The following is a 22,661-nucleotide window of genomic DNA, read 5'->3' on the forward strand; positions in this document are numbered from 1 at the left end:
GCTTTTTGCATTGGAAAACAAACTAAATATGCTTGACAGAGCGGAGAACTGTGCAGAGCAATTACTCAACGTGTCATACCAATGGGTGAGTTTCAAACGGCCGACTGCTAAGCTAGCTACTTCCATCTCCGCAGCTACCCAGTGTGGTATACAGTCTGCAGAGGACCACCACTGTGTTCCTAAAGACAGTGGTTTGGAAAACCTGACTAAATGTTGGGAGATTGGCACTTTAAACGCAGCAGTCACGAGTTTAGCGCACAGCAGAAAGTCTAGTTCCACCTGGTGGAATTCTGCCTCAAAGATGATCACAAGTGTGGTCATTAAAATAAACTCATTCAACATTGTCAAGTGATTACTCATTACTTGTAGGATTTAGTCTTTAGAAGAACTGCCCAAATTTCTATTTACATAACATTGCCTTGAAAAGGCATGGGACCCAGGCCACTGAATCACAAGTTGATTAAAAGCCGGTTTTCTGGTTTAACTCTTGATCAACTTTCCTGTCCTCCTGCCAACAGTCACTTTAGCGATCACAGAGTGCGCTGCCCTCATGACTGATGTCATCCCCACAAATTGGGCACAAACACTTCACTTTCAGTCATGCTGTCTCAAAAGCCCCACAGACTGTCAGGCTTTGAGGAAACCTTAACATAACCCTAACATCTTTTACCATTGGTCAATTAGACCCCAGCAATTTAAACCAGAGAACTTTTTCCCCAGGTTTATGTAATAGTAACTTTGTGCTAGTTTGACTACTTAAATAGTGCACTAAATCTTTTTCAATTGGTGTTATGACGAGCTCAAGTGCTGATTTTATTTCATGTACATGGCTGACAGGACCTGCAACCATTTTGATGACATTAGAAGCACTTCTAGTCTACCCTGTTTAAGTGGGGAGACAGACCATACTCATTTTTTGGAAGGTACTGTTGGCCTGGGGTTGAGAAAAGGGTCAACAACGAGGGGCTTATTCTCATTAAAGGGTGCCTCATAATCAGGGTCCTCTTCAGCATCATCCTGTCTCAGACACATTCTTCTGTCACCTTCATAATCAAAGAGCTGTGACAGCACCGCATTGACAGAATCTATCAGTTGAGAGCAGAATTAGAAAGCGCACAAAGATAAATGCTTTAGAAAGGTGCTGTGCGAGCGTTCATACCACTCACAGGCAGTCAGTCTCACAGTAGCACCTCGTGCAGCAGAAAATCTGCACCTGCACATGTCTGAATTGTGGACAACCTTATAGTTTCATACAGCTAAAATAGGGTTATTGGAGGAATTTCTATTTCCCAGTCTAGATTAGGTTGACTTTAGTGTGATTGGTCCAATGCATGCGGTAGATTAAAGTATTTGAATTTTGTGAACTTTAATGCCTGTACAATGTGACTTTTTTTTTGAAAGTACAAAACTCTCCATAGTGCCACAAATTTGATTTGTTTAAATAACTACGTTGTGATGCATATTACAGCACTATAGTCCACATACGATGTGCCATGTACAAATAACACATTGGTCTTTCAAGTAGAATTCAAACCACCTATCTGTAGTTAAATACAAGTTAATTTGGTATATTCATTGTGCCTACAGTTCAGGCACACTGCCGCTGTTTTTTTTTTTACAGCTCAATGGCCCAAAAATACATTTTGCTGCAATCTGCAGAGAATGCAGAAATATTAATGGTAGATTTAAAAGTTGAACTTCAAAGATGTTATTTGAACATGTCAACTGCCTCTAAACACTTGAGCTGGTGCTCAGTTCAGCCCTATAATTGCACAAAATACAGCAAACCGTTGCCTAGTTGAAAATAACTTTGGCTCTGACTGCTTTACCAAGTAATTCCATACTGGGAAGTTAAATTCTAGGGCAAAAAGTATTACTATGAGCTACTTCCAGGTAGTTCCTATTGAACTAGAAGACATCCAGTTTTTTTTTTGTTTTTTATAAATGGTTACTTACCCTCGTGGACTCAGACCCCCAAATTGAATTTATTGCATCAAAGACATGTGAATCAATAACTGGAGGAGTTTGAGCATTAAGTGGGAAAGGAAACGTCAGCCGTTGCGGGGTTGAGTAAACCAGACACGTCAGAGCATGCATGTGCTCAAACATTTGACTTGGACCATTTCTTTTAAAGCAGTGATTTGAAGGACCAGAAACAAAGTTTGCGTTAATGAGTTGGGCTTTTTTTTGGAACTTCGCTAGGCCAGTGGCAAAAGGGAGATGACTCCTGAAGAAATTATAGGCTAGGTGACGTACTTTAATATAGTCTTTGTGCAGCAAATTATATGCTAATTTAGCAGAAACATACAAACATTGGTGTTCAGTTCTAAAACAGGCAGTAAATAAACTGGCTGAAACAGCGAATTGATCTTGTAAACAATGTATAAAGATGGTCTTGTGCAGAGTCTGTATACAAAACTCCCCTATTGAACAAAAGCAAAACATATTGTTTGAAGAAGTTTATTCAGAAATTTGACAAGATGTTAACACAATCGGCCCAGAGGAGAGCTGGGTAGAGTCTATTCCTCTTTGCGCTAGAAAACACAAGAAATGTTTGGATTACCATCTGCACATTGAGTTAGTTGACCATTTAGTTGCTCTTTCCCTTACTGCGTTTTGCTCCTTTCTGCTCATACGGTCTGGCGTTACTCTGGCGTGTAGGCTGCACGCATTGGCCTCTGCATAAACCATCTGCTTGGCTGGTTGTGTCACAAATCACTGCATCACAGTGGACATAGATCTGTGGACCGAGAGAAGGGTTTATTAGGCAGGAAGACGTGCAGCGTTACCATGTGGGCAATAAAAGATTCTTATCTCACCAGGTCTTTCAGAACAACCTCCTCTTTAGTGAAGGTGAACATATTCATGGAGAAGCGTTTGATGTGGGATGGGACCAAAACTCTGGAGTCGCTCACAACAGGATGGAAAACTGTCACGTAGATGTCGTCAGGATTCTCACAACTGGCGAAAGAGATGACACTTCAGAAAAGCATTAAAGTGGAATTTTTTGAGAATGTTTTAAGTATAAGAAAGTTGTGGAAGGTGGTACTTCGTTTTAATACCACTCATTACCCGTCCACAATGATATCCCAGCTAGGCAGAGACGTCCGGTCTTCGTCAAGTGTCGCCCAACACTTCTCCACGATGAGCGCCAAATTTGGGTCGGTAGATTCAATCAGTGCCACCTCAAAATACAGAGGCTGCCTCAGATATTTCACAACTGGATAATCTTCTGCTTGGTAGAAGAGCTGATATGATGAATCTGGAGGAGACGTCTCATTAGGAAGAGAAAGAATATTTGGTGCATTCCTCCTCTTGATAAGGCTTTGACTAAATGCAACCTCACCTTGTGCTAGCCTGATTTGCACCATCAGCTGCCCGAAACCAATCTCTACTTCGGGTTCATAGGGTCTTTGTTTTGAGCTGAATGCAACAGTCTGAGTCTCATTGACCACGTAGTAGCAGGAAATGGTTTGTCTACGAAAAGAAATACTCATGGTGGTTAATCTCCTGGACGGTATTTCAGGACAACGAGTTGGATGAGTCCTCTACCTGTATGGTGGATCAATTGGTGACGTGTTGGCTACTCCTTTGTTGTTGTAGTACAAGCCTTTGTTGTAATACAAGCCAATCTCATTTTCGTACAGCATGTAGTGGTCGAAGAACTACAATAAGAGATTGGAGGGGTTATCATTTAAAAATGGGACTTTTGGCTTTAGGGCAATTTATCACTTACTGTTCTAGTGGTTCCACAGGAATCACCACTGAACGAGAACAGTGCAAAGCGATCATCACTGAATACTGGTTTGCAGGACTGGTCCTTTAGAGTCAGCCTACTTGGAACGAGCTCGGCCACAGATTGCACCTTCACAGCCGTAGCGGTCATTGTTCCATTTGGATAGCATGCTGAGGGTACAAGTGGCCATTGTTAAGAAAATGTCCCACAAGCCAATCATCAGCAACGTTCTAATTTAAACGTCTTACTGGTTGTTGTAAAGGGGAAGGTGCAGGAAAGATAAAGATCAGCAAACACCCAGTTGTTGATGTGATCCAACAGACGCAAGTCGACTCTGGCTCTGAGTGAATCAGTCTTCATAAGCTGAAAGACAAATAGACGTTATTCAATGCAGAAGACTTTTTATCAGGCATTGTTTGACATACCTCGAACGCTGCGTCATGTGCACTGTATCGCAGTACGAGACTGAAGTGTGTGCCGTTTTCTTGGAATTTGTATTCCTCAGCCATCTCAGGGGTCAGCTGTCGATATCCAACCATTGCCTGGAAATTGTTGCCTTGACTCCCGTATTTCACAGTGATGTAAAAGTGCTTCTTGTCACAAGTACCAGTGATAGTTGGTAGCACTAAAAAGGCAGACACAGGTTTTATATTTTACTTTTGTTTTTATGAGATTAGATTCCTTTTCATTTTTTAAAACGTGAGACAAGCAAGGACCTAAATCCATGAAACTTGATTCATTGTCAAGCATTATAAATATTCTCACCAACATCCTTTAGGGACGCCTGCAACTCAACTTTGTGGGAAAATGGAGTTTCTTCAGGGAGGATGACAAACCCAAAGGTAAGAGGGAGGGAGTAGGTTGTAACCAAGAGTTCTGGGTTCTGTGAATGAAAGCAGCACAGTCATGAAGATGAAACTTCTAAATGAGGCGCAAGTCATCTGGCAATATAACTGACATACATGTTTCAGGACTACATCTGAATCAAAAGGCACAGAGAGAGAGTAGCCCTTTGTTCCATTTTTATATCTGTGCTCCTGGATGGTGAAGCCTCTGGTGTTGCTCTCCTCAACAGTGAGCACTCCAGTGGAGAAGGTGATGTTCTTCAGCACCACATCTTGCAGAAAGGTGCCCAAGACTACACTGAATACCCGGGCCTCTGGGACAGTATCTGAGGATCAGAAGGACGCGTTAACTCCGCAAATCTCAAATCTTTGACCTGCCAGAAAAGGACTTACTTTCTCGGAAGTGTGGCAGTTGAGGCATGAGAGGGGTTGCAATGGGGAACAAAACTTTGTATCTGGTATCATCTTTGCCATCAGTGGTCCTCCACAGTACCTCAAGCATGGGCTCCACACTGTAGGTAATGTGGTACTGGTAATCTGGGGCATGGCTCTGCAATTATTCATAACATTTAATTAAACATGCTAGGCAAACCAGTGACTACCACATTTCTGTTCTTAAGGACTTCCCAACCTTGAAGTGACCATCAGGCGAGCCCACTGGGATCTCAATGACAAAATGATGGCGAGTGGTGGAGAGAGTGTACCCCCGAGTGACCATCTGAGATCGATCAAGCCTTTTTCCATTGATGCCCATGTGCAATTCTAGGACTTCAAAGCTGTCATCTACCAGCGGTGTCATGAGGCGAGGTACGTGCCACGAGATTAGATTGTTGATGAAGAGGACTCCCCCTGTCAAACAAAGAATTGACTCAATGGTGACAACGTAAGGTTTACCGCATCCATCCAGATAGCACAAGGCTTACCTGTGGGACAAGCAGCTGCCATGTTCACCACATTCAGCCCATGAAGAGTCTGATAGTAGGCGCTCACCCTGATCACCTCCATGGGGACTCCACCCACCTAAAAGATTGGGTTTAATGTCATGGTGGGAAAGTCTTTTAAAATGCAAAATACTGGAGTGGTTTCTCACTTCCTCTGAAGTAGTCTCTGCTGTATTGTAGGGGGATCGCACAACCAGACGTGTCGAGGTCAACATGAGGCCGTAGCCGGCTTGTTCAGCCTCCCTCAGCACCATTGCTACTGGTTCTGGGGTGTAAAATGTCAACTTCCAGATACCATGACCATGTGCTGCCCCAGAGGCCTATAGGGAGGAAAACCTTTTAATTACCAGTTTCATGTACCGAACTGCAGTAACCTTGTTAATCTTACACATACATCAGGAAGGTTGTTGCCCTCTTTAACATCTTGAGCCGGTCCCTTTGCTCCAGCATCAGCTATAAAGCCTGACACCTAATAGTAAGAAATGTAGTTTAATTGTTTGATAGACACCATTTAGTACATCCAGGAAGGTAAAGTGACCTACTTCCATGTAGTTCCGGTCGCAGAGAATCTCCTTAGAGGCCCACCGAGTATAGCTGCAAGTCTGCATCACATCATGTGTAACCACGTCGAACTGACGGTTGCTGTACAATCGTAGCCGCCAGCCAACATTGAAAGTTTGATCATCCTAAAGATTGAATGCAATGGATTTGGCTATTAATTGGGTAAACAGATTAGTTAATTTACAACAGAATAAAAAAAAATAACTAGTTAAAAACATGCAGGGTGTAATCAGGAAACTACAAACAAAAAGAACTCTTAAAATGCGCAAGTCTAAAAAAAAAAAATGCACCTCATTTGTCACCAATGAACTATGATAAAATGTCAAACATTTAGTTCAAAACGCACTTTGTTTTCCACATAGCAGCCCAGCAGAGAGGAGTAGATTCTTGTGTTACCCCAGGGGTCAGACTCCATGCTGTATCCACACTGAGCAGCTAAACTGGGTGTTAACACAATGTGCTGGGTGCCGTCTGAGGGAAATCAAAGACAACCATCACCGTACTGCACTAGTGAGGAGCAAATCCTGCTCATTCACAGACGTTCTACTCACTGACGGCCTCGACCTCGAGCTCGTTCCCCACTGCTAGGGCCTTGTCCACTGAAAGCCTCATTAGATTACCCACACAGTCCGACCGTAAACCACTGTCTGTAAAAGAAAAAAAGGCTGGTGAGGTAGAGCAAACAATAAAAAGCAGGATAGTATTTGTTTAAATGCAAGCTTACTTGACTGGGAATTGAGCTTCATATCTTGCTTGGCTTGACCCGAGATAATTACTGCAGCCATCAAGCTCCACAACAAACTTGAACAAAGAAAACACAAGGTTTAGAAACATTACGAGTGAACCGAGGTCTCCTTGAAACAAAGAAAATAATTAACTTACATGCTACCAAACATCCACATGTTGCAGTCTGAGTACAGCCAAAACAATCCCTATCAGAGCTTGGCACTGAACACCACAGCGCAACTCTGCAGAGAAGTGACTAATTGGCATACTGCTTCCTCACCTGTGGTTTTAAACCCAAGCGCCCCGTACCATGTGATCTTCTCAGTTAGTCATTTTACTCAAAACGAACAAACCAGGTGAACTTTTCTGCCCAACTAATTAGTTCAATTGGAGCAGTTCATGCAAAATAGAATTCTTAGTTGTCTCAGCTACATTTTTGGCCCCTGCAAAAATGTATACGCAACCCTTCATAATAAGTAAACATCCACCCTCTTCAATGTCATGTGCTGCAAGAAACTTACTTTTTGGATCAGAGGATCTCAAGGTAAAAACAAACTTTTTCCCGTATTGCTCAAAAGGCATGTTACACCGGATTTCTAAAGACCCAATTAAGTTTCAGGCAAATTTTCTGGCCAGCATCGGAAATGAAAAAAGGATTGTTTTATTTATTTTGATGAGATTTGTTGCATGAAAATATATATGTTGTACCTATCCCTTACATCCAAGTATAAAATCTATAGAGACTATACAGCTTACTATTACTCTGAAATATCTTGTCCAATAACTGTCTCGCAGTGGGATTAATCATCCATCCATCCATTGTCAAACCGCTTATCCTGCACGCAGGGTCGCGGGGGGGCTGGAGTCCATCCCACATCCTGGATTGGTCGCCAGCCAATCGCAGGGCTAACACAGAGACATACAACCATTCAGACTCACATTCACACACCTACTGGCAATTTATAGCGGCAACTATGCTGTGGGAATGAAGAAAATTACATTAAAATGTTGATTACTGTTGTTCAGGTGACCCAAATAGTAGCTCCTGACATCAGTATATGAATGGGTGGATGACAACATGTTGTGTAAAAGCCATTTGAGTGGTTAGAAAAAGTCTGTTTACCATTTAATGGTAGAGGAGGGGGCTTATAAATGTTACAATTTTTCCTTTTTTGCCTTGACAGTTGTTTTTGTGTTTGAGGCTATTTTCTTTTCAGTTTTGTGTAGCTGTTATATGCTAATACCACAACATTCTCCATATTTGAACTGGATGAATTATTTTTATGTAGTACTATTTGAAAATAGAAGCAGAAGTTGTGTGGGCAAATCAACCAATAATTAACATTGCGTTTAAGATGAACAATTTCTTAAAAAGTAATGGTGTAAACATGAATGAGACACTATGCAGCCAAATGTCTCCATGACAACGTCAAAAACGTGATTTCCAATTGAGGGTATTCATTTCATGCGTTTTGTTTTTAACGTTCCTCAGGATATTTCCTCATAAGATGGTCATTTTAAAATGATTTTCATCAAAATAGATTCAATGACAAAATTAAATATTCACATTCCGAACACCACCTTTGTCCTCTTTGTTTACATCTCCATGCATTACTGGTTATCTGGTTTTCAATGTCAGATCGCAATGACTTGTGGGTAATTACCTTGGGCAAAGTCAGCATTCAATGCTGACTATGGGAAAGTGTTCATATACGGCTCAAAATGTCTTTTCAGGGAATCCTCAAACACTCATCAGTGTTATTGGGACAGCCCTAAACCCTCAGAGTAACCAGGAGCGTGACTCAGTCTGTGAGGGAAGAGATTGGGGCCAAGACATAACATGAGGAATCCTTAGACACTGGCAACGTCAGTTATTTTTTTATTTTCCAAAAGCATGCCACGCTGAATTTAAACAAAGTAACAATACAACAAGGACGGCGTCCATCACCCCACCGATAACTTGCGGGGCAGAAGACACGATCCTCCCTGTAGCCATAACCCTCACTGTTCATTAATGGGAGTTTCTAAGGTGACAGAACAGAATTTCCAAACTGCTCCAGGACAGGTCCCACAAGCCTAAATCATAGAACGAATCTGCAGGGATATACAGCAACACTTAAAAGATCATCCCCTGGGGGAACCAAGGCAGCTTAATGGAATGTTTCAGAGCAGCTCAGGTGTGTCATACAGCCCATGACTCAAACAGCACCTGCTGCAGACCTCATGCACAGAAACGCCTACAGGAGAGGGTCATCACAGCCTTAAAATGAGGTAGTCAAAATGAGTGGAGCCGACCACTTATGAGTTTGCAGAAGTAAAATGAACAAGTTAATTATTTCAGTTTGTACAGCTTAAGATAGTTGGTTTAATGGTTCTGCCAAGTGGCCTCAATTGGAATTCATGTTTGATAACTTTAAATTACCTAAATTAAAAAGTGGTTGAAAGATTTAATGAACTAAAGCCCTTTACTGGACAACTCAAGAATACATTAAATTGTTCAGAAAATTAATGTATGAGACACTATGTATTCAACATACAGTGTGCAGCCAAGTATATATTTACATGTAATCAGTCATGTCAGTCCTTTAGAGACTGATTTTTTTGGCAACTGGATTTCAAAGTTAAACATCACCTCTATAAGTTCTTATTATTGATAAAGAAATGAGGGGTTTCTTGCAGGTTGCACCGTATCTTTATACAAAAAGTAAAAGTCTTTAACAGTTCTTTCAGAATTTCCATTACTGTAGATTATGTAATGCAGGGGGGGGAGAAACTCAGTTTAAAGAAATCTTTATTCAGAAGTTTGACCAGATGTTAACAGAATAGGCCCAGAGGAGATTTGACGTCGCTGGGTAGAACCAGTTCCTCTTCGTGCTAGAAAAGAAACACAAGTTCAGATTACTAAACTCATGTAGTTAGTTGACCATTTATTTGCTCTTTCCCTTACCGCGTTTTGCTCCTTTCCTCTCATACGGTCGGGCGGTACTCTGGCGTGTAGGCCGCACACATTGGCCTCTGCATAAACCATCTGCTTGGCTGGTTGTGTCACAAATCACTGCATCACAGTGGACATAGATCTGTGGACACAGAAGGGTTTATTAGGCAGGAAGACGTGCAGCGTTACCATGTGGGCAATAGAAGATTCTTATCTCACCAGGTCTTTCAGAACTGCCTGGTCTTTGGTGAAGGTGAACATATTCATGGAGAAGCGTTTGATGTGGGATGGAACCAAAACTCTGGAGTCGCTCACAACAGGATGGAAAACTGTCACGTAGATGTCATCAGGATTCTCACAACTGAGGAAAGATGACACTTCAGAATGCTTCTGTAAAGCGTCAAAGTGGAATTGTGCAAATTGTCCACTTATAACAGTGTGCGTATTAGAATACTGCATATGGCACTTTTTTATGCCGCTCATTACCCGTCCACAATGATATCCCAGCTAGGCAGAGACGTCCGGTCTTCCTCAAGCGTCGCCCAACACTTCTCCACAATAAGCTCCAAATTTGTGTCGGTAAATTCAATCAGCTCCACCTCAAAATACAGAGGCTGCCTCAGATATTTCACAACTGGATAATCTTCTGCTTGGTAGAAGAGCTGATATGATGAATCTGGAGGAGACGTCTCATTAGGAAGAGAAAGAATATTTGGTGCATTCCTCCTCTTGATAAGGCTTTGAGTAAATGCAACCTCACCTTGTGCTAGCCTGATTTGCACCATCAGCTGCCCTGAGCTGATATCTGCTTTGGGTTCATAGAGTCGTTGCTTAGATCCGACGGCGACAGTCTGCGTCTCATTGACCACGTAGTAGCAGGAAATGGTTTGTCTAAGAACAGAAATACAAGAATATGGGGTCATCTCCCACTAAATGGTATATCAGGATAACGGAATAGGAGGAGTGCGCTACCTGTATGGTGGATCAATAGGTGAAGTCTTTGCTACTCCTCTGTTGTAATACAAGCCAATCTCATTTTCATACAGCATGTAGAGGTCGAAGAACTACAATAAGAGATTGGAGGGGTTATCATTTAAAAATGGGACTTTTGGCTTTAGGGCAATTTATCACTTACTGTTCTAGTGGTTCCACAGGAATCGCCACTGAACGAGAACAGTGCAAAGCGATCATCACTGAATACTGGTTTGCAGGACTGGTCCTTTAGAGTCAGCCTACTTGGAACGAGCTCGGCCACAGATTGCACCTTCACAGCCATAGCGGTCATTGTTCCATTTGGATAGCATGCTGAGGGTACAAGTGGCCATTGTTAAGAAAATGTCCCACAAGCCAATCAGCAGCAACATTCTAATTTGCACGTCTTACTGGTTGTTGTAAAGGGGAAGGTGCAGGACAGGTAAAGATCAGCAAGCACCCAGTTGTTAATGTGATCCAACAAACACAAGTCGACTCTGGCTCTGAGTGACTCCGTCTTCATAAGCTGAAAGACAAACAGACGTTATTCAATGCAGAAGACTTATTATCAGCCGTTCTTGTTTGACATACCTCGAACGCCGTGTCCGCTGCATCGTATGGCAGTACGAGACTGAAGTGTGTGCCGTTTTCTTGGAATTTGTATTCCTCAGCCATCTCAGGGGTCAGCTGTCGATATCCAACCATTGCCTGGAAATTGTTGCCGTGACTTCCGTATTTCACAGTGATGTAAAAGTGCTTCTGATCACATGTGCCAGTGGTAGTTGGTAGCACTAAAAGGCAGAAAGTTTAACAATTAACAGGACAACTTTCTCCCTTGGGTCTTGCAAACAGTGGCGTTGCATGTAGTTTTCAAATTAGAGAACACCCAGAGAAAAATTCAAGTGTTCTCCAAACCAGATTTGAGTTTTGAAAAGAATTACAGACAGTCTCACCAACATCCTGCAGAGACGCCTGCAACTCAACTTTGTGGGCAAATGGAGTTTCTTCAGGAAGGATGACAAACCCAAACGCAAGAGGGAGGAAGTAGGTTGTAACCAAGAGTTCAGGGTTCTGCAAATACACATGCAGTCATGTCACTGAAACACCCAAATTAGTATGGAAAAACAATAATATTGATCTATAAATTTGACATACTTTTTTCAGGACTACATCTGAATCAAAGGGCACCGAGAGAGAGTAGCCCTTCGTTCCATTTTTATATCTGTGCTCCTGGATGGTGAGGCCTCTGGCGTTGCCCTCCTCAACAGTGAGCACTCCAGTGGAGAAGGTGATGTTCTTCAGTACCACATCATGAAGAAAGGTGCCCAAGACGACGGTAAACACCCGGGCCTCTGGGACAGTATCTGACGAACAGAAGGACATGTATAAGATTCTACGCAAACCTCAAAGTCTTTAAACTGCCAGAAAAGGACTTACTTTCTTGGAAGTGGGGCAGTTGAGGCATGAGAGGGGTTGTAATGGGGAACAAAACCTTGTATCTGGTATCATCTTGGGTGCCAGTGGTCCTCCACAGTACCTCAAGCATGGGCTCCACACTGTAGGTGATGTGGTACTGGTAATCTGGGGCATGGCTCTGCAATTATTCATAACATTTAATTAAACATGCTAGGCAGACCAGTGACGACCACATTTCTGTTCTTAAGGACTTCCCAACCTTGAAGTGACCATCAGGCGAGCCCACTGGGATCTCAATGACGATATGCTGGTGAGTGGTGGACAGAGTGTACCCCCGAGTGACCATCTGAGATCGATCAAGCCTTTTTCCATTGATGCCCATGTGCAATTCTAGGACTTCAAAGCTGTCATCTACCAGCGGTGTCATGGGACGAGGTACGTGCCACGAGATTACATCATTGATGAAGAGGACTCCCCCTGTCAAGCGAAGCAAGCGTTGACTCAATGACCATGTAATGTTTACCACATCCATCCAGATATCACAAGGCGTACCTGTGGGACAAGCAGCTGCCATGTTCACCACATTCAGCCCATGTGGAGTCTGATAGTAGGCGCTCACCCTGATCACCTCCATGGAGACTCCACCCACCTAAAAGAGATTGGGTTTAATGTCATGGTGGAAAAGGGTCTTTTAAAATGCAAAATACTGGAGTGGTTTCTCACTTCCTCTGAAGTAGTCTCTGCTGTATTGTAGGGGGATCGCACAACCAGACGTGTCGAGGTCAACATGAGGCCATAGCCGGCTTGTTCAGCCTCCCTCGGCACCATTGCTACTGGTTCTGGAGTGTAAAATGTCAACTTCCAGATACCATATGCTGCCCCAGATTCCTATTAGGGAAGAACCCTTTTTAATTACCTGTTATCATATAACAAACTGCAAGTTGAAAAAACAGGCCTAAGTAACCTTGTTAATCTTACACATACATCAGGAAGGTTGTTGCCCTCTTTAACATCTTGAGCCGGTCCCTTTGCTCCAGCATCAGCTATAAAGCCTGACACCTAATAGTAAGAAATGTGGTTTAGTTGTTTGATACACTATTTGGTACATGCAGTAAAGTAAAGTGACCTACTTCCATGTAGTTCCTGTCGCAGAGAATCTCTCTTGAGGCCCACTGACTATAGCTGCAAGTCTGCGCCACATCATGTGTAACCACATCAAATTGACTGTTGCTGTACAATCGTAGCCTCAAGCCAACATTGAAAATACGGTCATTCTAAAGTGCAAGAAACAAGATTTGGCCATTAATAGAAGATTAAGTTATTTTTAAAACATGTCATTTAAGTCAAATTTGTTCCATAAAATACAGGAAGTTGGATTCTGGTATTTCAGGAAAGCATATACAAAATAGAAACATACACATCTAAATGTTCACACACCATATTCTCAGACCTGCAGAAGTGCGTGTACATAAAAGGAATTCACCATATTTTCTGTTGACTGGCAAAATAAAAATGTCAACTACAAAAAGTTAGTTCAAAACGCACTTTGTTGTCCACATAGCAGCCCAGCAGAGAGGAGTAGATTCTGGTGTTACCCCAGGGGTCAGACTCCATGCTGTATCCACACTGAGCAGCTAAACTGGGTGTTAACACAATGTGCTGGGTGCCGTCTGAGGGAAATCAAAGACAACCATCACCGTACTGCACTAGTGAGGAGCCAATCCTGCTCATTAACAGACGTTCTACTCACTGACGGCCTCGACCTCGAGCTCGTTCCCCACTGCTAGGGCCTTGTCCAATGAAAGCCTCATTAGATTACCCACACAGTCCGACCGTAAACCACTGTCTGTAAAAGAAAAAAGTGCTGGTGAGGAAGAGCAAACAATAATTGCAGCAAGAGTATTCGTTTAAATACAGGCTTACTTGACTGGGAATTGAGCTTCATATTTGGCCTTGTTTGACCCGAGAGAATTAGTGCAGCCATCAAGCTCCATAACAAACTTGAACAAAGAAAACAAGGTTTAGAAACATTATGAGCAAACCGAGGGCTCATTGAAATAAAATTAATTTACACGTGTCTCCAAACCTCCACATGTTGTAATTGGAGCACAGCCAACTAACAAAGTAAAACCCTGAAGGAATCCAATCACTGTCAGCGCATAGCACTGAACACCCAACAGCAGCGCAACTCTATACTGAAGTGACTGATTGCCTTACTGCTCCGTCACCTGCGGTTTTATCCCGACATTGTACACGCCCACTTTCAAACATAAATGATCAATGCAAAGCACCTTGTGAATGTTGATGCATAGAAATGAGCTCCTAGTCATTGGGTCTTTACGGCGGATCACAGTGACTATAGAGAAGAAGAACATTATTTCCATCCCATTTCTTCCAGTTACAGTTTTAACATCATAAGTCGCCTCGAGGTATTTATGTTTTACAGGAATCCGACAATTACTTCCAAAAGGATCCCAACAATTAGTGGTTTCAACCACCCTGGATATCATTTCAAAAAACTAAAATAAGTTTGACAGGTGAACACAGTGAGCTCTGCCTTCATCAGATAGCTTTTTTCATTTTTTCTGTTTGCAGTCTGCTGTATATGTCACTTTGTAATTCAAACCATATATCAATGAATAAATTGTATGTGTTTTGCATCTCAATGTCGGTAGTTTGACATCATCTTATAGCTGATGATATCTTCATCATCTGACCACGAGCGTCCACGTAGTTTGACCCCTCTCTCTTAATATGTACGACCTCTACCTTATGTCTCTCTCTCTCTCTCTTTAGGGGATATGGTTGGTGAACAGTGTGTGTCATGTTGGTTCCGCTTGATTTCTTAGGTACAACCATTTGATTTAGTGCACTGTCTTCACACCCTGTTTGCAATTGTATTTGTTGTTCTGTTTTTTTACCAGTGTGTGTGTCCGTGGGCCTGTTTGTGTTGGTTGGTGATTAAGTTGCGCCCCCCTCTGTAGTTCCACTGCGCCCCACCCCAATAGGAGGCAATCCCCCCGGTATTGAACAGACTTTTTGAATAATTTCGTTGAATGATTGAGCTCCCCACAGCTGGTTCGAAGGTCGAACAACAAGTATAAAGATTTAACATACACCTTACCCCCCATTCACAGCTGTCCTCCTCTTGGTCTGTTCCCAGCCTTGGTATTGTCTCTGTGTAATAGGTTTAAGGTCTAGTTGGAACTGCAGCAGTCAACATAAGATACCTTTGTAGTAATAACATCCATTATTTGGGTTTGGTGAGTTCGGATGGCCTCGTCTGCAAATGTTCATGTTTTAGCAATGTATGTTATACCTAATAACAAAAAAACACTCTTACCTTTCATCCTGTGACTGAATATTACAAGCTACAGACCCTGGATTTCTGGCATGGCAGACAACCACATCGCAGTAAATGAAGACTTACAAAATACAAACTAATTTTATTGTCATTTATATTTACAGTCTATACATTTTTTCCCCCCAAAAAAGCCTTTAAAAAAAGGAAGAAGAGCATTCATTTTTTACATTGAAATTAACTGCCAACTCAAGTTTTCGATGTTCTTGGTGAAGGCAAACATTTGTGTTTCAAAGCGCCAGAAGTTAGAAGGAAACTGATCAGCGGCGTCATTTTACATAAATACAAAACGGGGGTTCTGAAAGAGGCGTAAGCCACTACCCACGCAAAAAAATGTGATCGATAAAAACAAAGAAGACTGGATAATGTGTACTCAAACATTTTGGAGACACGGATGGAGAGATGTTAAGTTGATGCCAGACGGTAGAAAATGAATGTAAATGGCATCATTGCAGGTATAGTGGTGCCTCTCACTTTTTATCTCACCTCATACCGCACATTAATTTGCACTTGCATATTTTCTTTATCATAGAGAGTCAAAAGAGTTATTTGGGCATGTACTGGTGAGCAATATTAATTGGTAACTAATATTGTTCGAGCTAATGCAACTTTATTTATTCATTCATGGTTGGTATTAAAAACAGCATACTTCAAACAGACACACTGAAAACAGCTATCCGATGAGAAGTATCAGAGCTCACTGGAACAGAGGCGTCCCTTTCACATACTTTCTCCAGTCAGCTCACCTGGCAATCCATCCCCAACTGCAACAATTTTACAAATCAGAGAAATATCTTAATGCTAAAAGAAAACATCAATAAATTATTTTCTTATATAATATCCAGGGCGGTTGAAACCACTAATTGTTGGGATCATTTTAGAAGTAATTGTCAAATTCCTGTGAAACATATAAAGACTGCGAGACGACTTATGATGTTAAAACTGTAAATGGACCCAATGACTAGAAGCTCATTTCTATGCATCAACATTCACATGGTGCTTTGCATTGACCATTTATGTTTGAAAGTGGGCGTGTCTAATGTCGGGATAAAACCGCAGGTGACGGAGCAGTAGGGCAATCAGTCACTTCTCCTCAGAGTTGCTCTGTTGTTGGGTGTGCTGGTTGTTCAGTGCCAAGCGCGAATAGTGATTGGATCCCTACAGGGTTTTTTTTGTTTGTTTGGCTGCAGTCAGACTACAACATGGCCAGGTTTGGGAACATGTAAGTTCATTTATTTTCTTTGTTTAATAAGAGTGCCAGCTACGCTTTTAATGTCTCTAAACCTTGTTTTTTTTATTCAAGTTTGTTATGGAGCTTGATGGCTGCAGTAATCCTCTCTGTTGATACAAGGCCAAATATGAAGCTCAATACCCAGTCAAGTAAGCCTGTATTAAAACAAATCCTTTCTCCCGCGTTCATTGTTTCGCTCTTCCTCATCAGACTTTTCTTTTACAGGCAGTGGTTTACGGTCTGACTGTGTGGGTAATCTAATGAGGCTTTCATTGGACAAGGCCCTAGCAGTGGGGAACGAGCTCGAGGTCCAGGCCGTCAGTGAGTAGAACGTCTGTGACTGAGCATTATTGGCTCCTCACTAGTGCAGTACAGTGATGGTTGTCTTTGATTTCCCTCAGACGGCACCCAGCACATTGTGTTAACACCCAGGTCAGCTGCTCAGTGTGGATACAGCATGGAGTCTGACCCCTGGGGTAACACCAGAATCTACTCCTCTCTGCTGGGCTGCTATGTGGACAACAAAGTGCGTTTTTACTAACTTTTTGTAGTTTACATTTATTTGCCTGTTATTTAAGTGTTTGTGTACACATGAACTTGGGTATTGTGCTTCCTGCAAACTTAGTGTGTATTTTACTGGACTTTTTTTTTTTTTTTTTTTTTTCTTGGTATAATATAAGACATGAACAAAATTAGCAACCGTTTGCCATTTCTCATCAACTTAAAACGATTACTGCTTCAACACTATTTACTCATTAATAGCCAAATTCTTGTTTCTTGCACTTTTTAGGGTGACCGTATTTTCAATGTTGGCTTGAGGCTACGAATATACAGCAGTCAATCCGGTGTGGTTTCCCATGATGTGGCGCAGACTTGCAGCTATACTCAGTGGGCCTCGAAAGCAATTCTCTGCGACAGGAACTACATGGAAGTAGGTCACTTTACTGGATCAACCAAATGGTGTCTAAGAAACTATTAAAAATTTCTTATCTTTAGGTGTCAGGCTTTATAGCTGATGCTGGCGCAAAGGGACCGGCTCAAGATGTTAAAGAGGGCAACAACCTTCCTGATGTATGTGTAAGATTAACAAGGTTACTGCAATTGATTACATGAATCTGGTAATTAAAAAGTTCTCCTCCCTATAGGCATCTGGGGCAGCATATGGTATCTGGAAGTTGACATTTTACACTCCAGAACCAGTAGCAATGGTGCCGAGGGAGGCTGAACAAGCCGGCTACGGCCTCATGTTGACCTCGACACGCCTGGTTGTGCGATCCCCCTACAATACAGCAGAGGCTACTTCAGAGGAAGTGAGAAACTCAACTCCTGTATTTTTCATTTTACAAGATCCTTTTCCACCATGACATTAAACTCAATCTTTTAGGTGGGTGGAGTCCCCATGGAGGTGATCAGGGTGAGCGCCTACTATCAGACTCCACATGGGCTGAATGTGGTGAACATGGCAGCTGCTTGTCCCACAGGTACGCCTTGTGATATCTGGATGGATGCGGTAAACATTACATGGTCATTGAGTCAACGCTTTCTTCGTTTGACAGGGGGAGTCCTCTTCATCAACGATGTAATCTCGTGGCACGTACCTCGCCGTATGACACCGCTGGTAGATGGCAGCTTTGAAGTCCTAGAATTGCACATGGGCATCAATGGAAAAAGGCTTGATCGATCTCAGATGGTCACTCGGGGGTACACTCTGTCCACCACTCACCAGCATATCGTCATTGAGATCCCAGTGGGCTCGCCTGATGGTCACTTCAAGGTTGGGAAGTCCTTAAGAACAGAAATGTGGTCGTCACTGGTCTGCCTAGCATGTTTAATTAAATGTTATGAATAATTGCAGAGCCATGCCCCAGATTACCAGTACCACATTACCTACAGTGTGGAGCCCATGCTTGAGGTACTGTGGAGGACCACTGGCACCCAAGATGATACCAGATACAAGGTTTTGTTCCCCATTACAACCCCTCTCATGCCTCAACTGCCACACTTCCAAGAAAGTAAGTCCTTTTCTGGCAGTTTAAAGACTTTGAGGTTTGCGTAGAATCTTATACATGTCCTTCTGTTCGTCAGATACTGTCCCAGAGGCCCGGGTGTTTACCGTCGTCTTGGGCACCTTTCTTCATGATGTGGTACTGAAGAACATCACCTTCTCCACTGGAGTGCTCACTGTTGAGGAGGGCAACGCCAGAGGCTTCACCATCCAGGAGCACCGTTATAAAAATGGAACGAAGGGCTACTCTCTCTCTGTGCCCTTTGATTCAGATGTAGTCCTGAAAAAAGTACGTCAAATTTATAGATCAATATTATTGTTTTCCCATACTAATTTTGGTGTTTCAGTGACATGACTGCATGTGTATTTGCAGAACCCTGAACTCTTGGTTACAACCTACTTCCTCCCTCTTGCGTTTGGGTTCGTCATCCTTCCTGAAGAAACTCCATTTGCCCACAAAGTTGAGTTGCAGGCGTCCCTAAAGGATGTTGGTGAGACTGTCTGTAATGCTTTTCAAAACTCCAAATCTGGCTTGCTCGGGGGGGGGGGACACTAATTTGAAAACTACATGCAATGCCGCTGTTTGCAGAAAGATGTTGGGAGAAAGTTGTGCTCTGTTAATTGTTAAACTTTCTGCCTTTTAGTGCTACCAACTACCACTGGCACATGTGATCAGAAGCACTTTTACATCACTGTGAAATACGGAAGTCAAGGGAACAATTTCCAGGCAATGGTTGGATATCGTCATTTGAACCCTGAGATGGCTGAGGAATACAAATTCCAAGAAAACGGCACACACTTCAGTCTCGTACTGCCATACGATGCAGCGGACACAGCGTTCGAGGTATGTCAAACAAGAACGCCTGATAAAGTCTTCTGCATTGAATAACGTCTGTTTGTCTTTCAGCTTATGAAGACGGATTCACTCAGAGCCAGAGTCGACTTGCTGCTTTTGGATCACATTAACAACTGGGTGCTTGCTGATCTTTACCTGTCCTGCACCTTCCCCTTTACAACAACCAGTAAGACGTGCAAATTTGAAGATTTCTGCTGATTGGTTTGTTGGACATTTTCTTAATAGCCACTTGTACCCTCAGCATGCTATCCAAATGGAACAATGACCGCTACGGCTGTGAAGGTGCAATCTGTGGCTCAGCTCGTTCCAAGTAGGCTGACTCTAAAGGACCAGTCCTGCAAACCAGTATTCAGTGATGATCGCTTTGCACTGTTCTCTTTCAGTGTTGATTCCTGTGGAACCACCAGAACAGTAAGTGTTAAATTGCCCTAAATCCAAAAAGACTCATTTTAAATTGTAACCCCTCCAATATCTTATTGTAGTTCTTCGACCACTACATCCTTTATGAAAATGAGATTGGCTTGTATTACAATGACAAAAAAGGCTTGTATTACAACAGAGGAGTAGCCAACACGTCACCAATTGATCCACCATACAGGTAAAGGACTCATTCTATCAGTTATCCTGAAATACCGTCCAGTAGGAGATGAACCCCCATGAGTGTTTCTTTTTGTAGACAAACCATTTCCTGCTACTACGTGGTCAATGAGACCCAGACTTTTGCCGTCGGATCTAAACAACGACTCTATGAACCCAAAGCAGATATCAGCTCAGGGCAGCTGATGGTGCAAATCAGGCTAGCACAAGGTGAGGTAGCATTTACTCAAAGCCTTATCAAGCGGAGGAATGCACCAAATATTCTTTCTCTTCCTAATGAGACGTCTCCTCCAGATTCATCATATCAGCTCTTCTACCAAGCAGAAGATTATCCAGTTGTGAAATATTTGAGGCAGCCTCTGTATTTTGAGGTGGAGCTGATTGAATCTACAGACCCAAATTTGGAGCTCATCGTGGAGAAGTGTTGGGCGACGCTTGATGAAGACCGGACGTCTCTGCCTAGCTGGGATATCATTGTGGACGGGTAATGAGCGGCATTAAAAACTATCACCTTTGGTATTGTAGACTCAAAATGTGTTTTACTGTGGTCAATTTGCACAAAATATTCCACTTTAATGCTTTACAAAAGCATTCTGAAGTGTCATCTCTTTCCCCAGTTGTGAGAATCCTGATGACATCTATTTGACAGTTTTCCATCCTGTTGTGAGCGACTCCAGGGTTTTATTCCCATCCCACATCAAACGCTTCTCCATGAATATGTTCACCTTTACCAAAGACCAGGCAGTTCTGAAAGACGAGGTTAAATGATGATCTTCTATTGCCCACATGGTAACGCTGCACGTCTTCCTGCCTAATAAACCCTTCTGTGTCCACAGATCTATGTCCACTGTGATGCAGTGATTTGTGACACAACCAGCCGAGCAGATGGTTTATGCAGAGGCCAATGTGTGCAGCCTACACGCCAGAGTAACGCCCGACCGTATGAGCAGAAAGGAGCAAAACGCAGTAAGGGAAATTGAAGAAAAGAAAAAAAAAATGGTGTAGGATTTTGTAATCTAAACTTGTTTTGTGTTTCTAGCACGAAGAGGAACAAACTCTACCCGGCAAAGGCAGATTTCATCGGGGCCGGTTGAGTTAACATCCGGTTAAACTTCTAAATAAAGAAGTTGTCTTTAATGTCAATCGTCTAATTACCTTCTTGCCCTGTATTTCATACATTGGATTCATAGGCTATTTGAATGAAGTGTTGCATATTGGATTAGGTGGTTAATTTCTTTTTTTTTTTTTGTATACAGATGTGGTTCTAGCTACAAAATTCTCAGAATATCAATGTTGTGATCTAGTGTTCCTCTAGGCAGGGGGAGGAAAGGTTGTAAAATTCAGTTTAGAATTGTATAACAGCATTTTCCTCTTGAAATAAACTAACTTCCCTTCAAAATAAATGTCATGGTCCATTACTTAACTCCAGAATATTTTCCCTTTTTCTAATTTAACTTTTCAGTATTGGTGCTTAATCTATTTTTTTTTTTTCATTATCTGATCATCAAATTGTAAAACCCATTTTTGGGGGGGTTAAATGTAATTTCAAATACTTTTGTCCTCAACAAATCAAACTGACTTGATGAATTTATATTAATGTTCATGTCAATTTTATAATCTGCACATACGCATACCAGTGGTTGGTTTGAAGCCCTTTAATGTCAGTTTCAGCATTATAGCAGAAATATAAAATTAGCACACTGGCAATGCTTTGGTTAACAGACCAGTTTAAAATGGTGACAATTTTTGCCAGATCATTAATCTGAATTGTGCCTAAATACTCTTTGTACTAAATGTAAGACGGTGTTCCTTTAAATCATAACTGCAGATAAAGTATAAAATCTGACCAAAGCACAATCATTTCCTTTATCTGGCAAAACCAGAGCAGGCCCATTTATGCCGAACAGGCTTCAAATCTTGCAACTTTCCCACCCAATGCCAAACTAAATGAGCGACTGGTGCTACAAGCTTAGACTTTCCAATGGTGTCTCAGTGAAATTGACACTTTGCGCTGCATTAATCAGTCATGCTAGATGGAGGGGGCACCTTAATCCATGGAAGCCGTAAACTCTGCAATTATCAAAAGTTTCTGGAAGTCTAACTTCAGCGGCCTGGTCCTATTTAACTGCCAGGTGCTTTCATGTATGTGGGTGTACAGCTTTGTAAACCCAAAATCAAAATGCTTGGAAGGCCATGAACAGAAAATTGTAATTTTAAGCTTTCATTGATGTGCTCTCCAGAGAAGCTTGCTTCAGGAGTTTCATAAATGCATGATGCCATGCAAATATTTAAAGAGGAAAATGCAGTGCTTAACGCTACAGTAAATGGAGATATTAGTCACATTTAATTTATCAGTACAAAAGTCCATGAAAATATAAAGACAACGTACACATGTCCTCTTATAATAGACTGCAGGATAGACGTTTGATTTAGTAACCTAATAAGCAGGCTAGGTAGTTAAGGCATTTTAATAGTAGTT

At 42.1% G+C, this 22,661-nt stretch overlaps 3 protein-coding genes across 3 annotated transcripts; 1 reads left to right on the forward strand and 2 right to left on the reverse strand.

The window, feature by feature from the left end:
* Window positions 1-2,443: 2,443 nt before the first annotated feature.
* LOC120808108 (uncharacterized) lies at window positions 2,444-7,067 on the reverse strand. The gene is made up of 21 exons (XM_040160736.2): window positions 6,966-7,067; window positions 6,808-6,884; window positions 6,635-6,730; window positions 6,430-6,554; window positions 6,065-6,208; window positions 5,917-5,991; window positions 5,672-5,842; window positions 5,505-5,601; window positions 5,213-5,430; window positions 4,975-5,131; window positions 4,699-4,907; window positions 4,502-4,619; window positions 4,162-4,361; window positions 3,985-4,099; window positions 3,737-3,906; window positions 3,553-3,665; window positions 3,347-3,477; window positions 3,073-3,262; window positions 2,820-2,961; window positions 2,611-2,740; window positions 2,444-2,534 (listed from the first exon to the last, which is right to left on the reverse strand). The coding sequence occupies exons 1-21, from the start codon at window positions 6,983-6,985 to the stop codon at window positions 2,461-2,463; spliced, it is 2,772 nt and encodes a 923-aa protein (XP_040016670.2). The 5' UTR covers window positions 6,986-7,067; the 3' UTR covers window positions 2,444-2,460.
* A 2,516-nt stretch (window positions 7,068-9,583) lies between these two features.
* LOC120808110 (uncharacterized) lies at window positions 9,584-14,350 on the reverse strand. The gene is made up of 21 exons (XM_040160738.2): window positions 14,219-14,350; window positions 14,056-14,132; window positions 13,883-13,978; window positions 13,678-13,802; window positions 13,263-13,406; window positions 13,117-13,191; window positions 12,856-13,020; window positions 12,685-12,781; window positions 12,392-12,609; window positions 12,154-12,310; window positions 11,872-12,080; window positions 11,670-11,787; window positions 11,308-11,507; window positions 11,128-11,242; window positions 10,880-11,049; window positions 10,717-10,808; window positions 10,505-10,635; window positions 10,231-10,420; window positions 9,964-10,105; window positions 9,757-9,886; window positions 9,584-9,683 (listed from the first exon to the last, which is right to left on the reverse strand). The coding sequence occupies exons 1-21, from the start codon at window positions 14,224-14,226 to the stop codon at window positions 9,601-9,603; spliced, it is 2,742 nt and encodes a 913-aa protein (XP_040016672.2). The 5' UTR covers window positions 14,227-14,350; the 3' UTR covers window positions 9,584-9,600.
* A 2,211-nt stretch (window positions 14,351-16,561) lies between these two features.
* Window positions 16,562-21,585, forward strand: LOC120808109 (uncharacterized). The gene is made up of 21 exons (XM_040160737.2): window positions 16,562-16,715; window positions 16,797-16,873; window positions 16,950-17,045; window positions 17,126-17,250; window positions 17,515-17,655; window positions 17,721-17,795; window positions 17,870-18,034; window positions 18,109-18,205; window positions 18,281-18,498; window positions 18,580-18,736; window positions 18,810-19,018; window positions 19,103-19,220; window positions 19,374-19,573; window positions 19,637-19,751; window positions 19,827-19,996; window positions 20,068-20,183; window positions 20,262-20,392; window positions 20,477-20,666; window positions 20,800-20,941; window positions 21,019-21,148; window positions 21,222-21,585. The coding sequence occupies exons 1-21, from the start codon at window positions 16,696-16,698 to the stop codon at window positions 21,290-21,292; spliced, it is 2,763 nt and encodes a 920-aa protein (XP_040016671.2). The 5' UTR covers window positions 16,562-16,695; the 3' UTR covers window positions 21,293-21,585.
* The last annotated feature ends 1,076 nt before the right edge of the window (window positions 21,586-22,661 follow it).

The sequence above is a fragment of the Gasterosteus aculeatus genome, chromosome 18 (genome assembly GCF_964276395.1).
Source record: "Gasterosteus aculeatus chromosome 18, fGasAcu3.hap1.1, whole genome shotgun sequence".
NCBI classification, from domain to species: Eukaryota; Metazoa; Chordata; class Actinopteri; order Perciformes; family Gasterosteidae; genus Gasterosteus; species Gasterosteus aculeatus.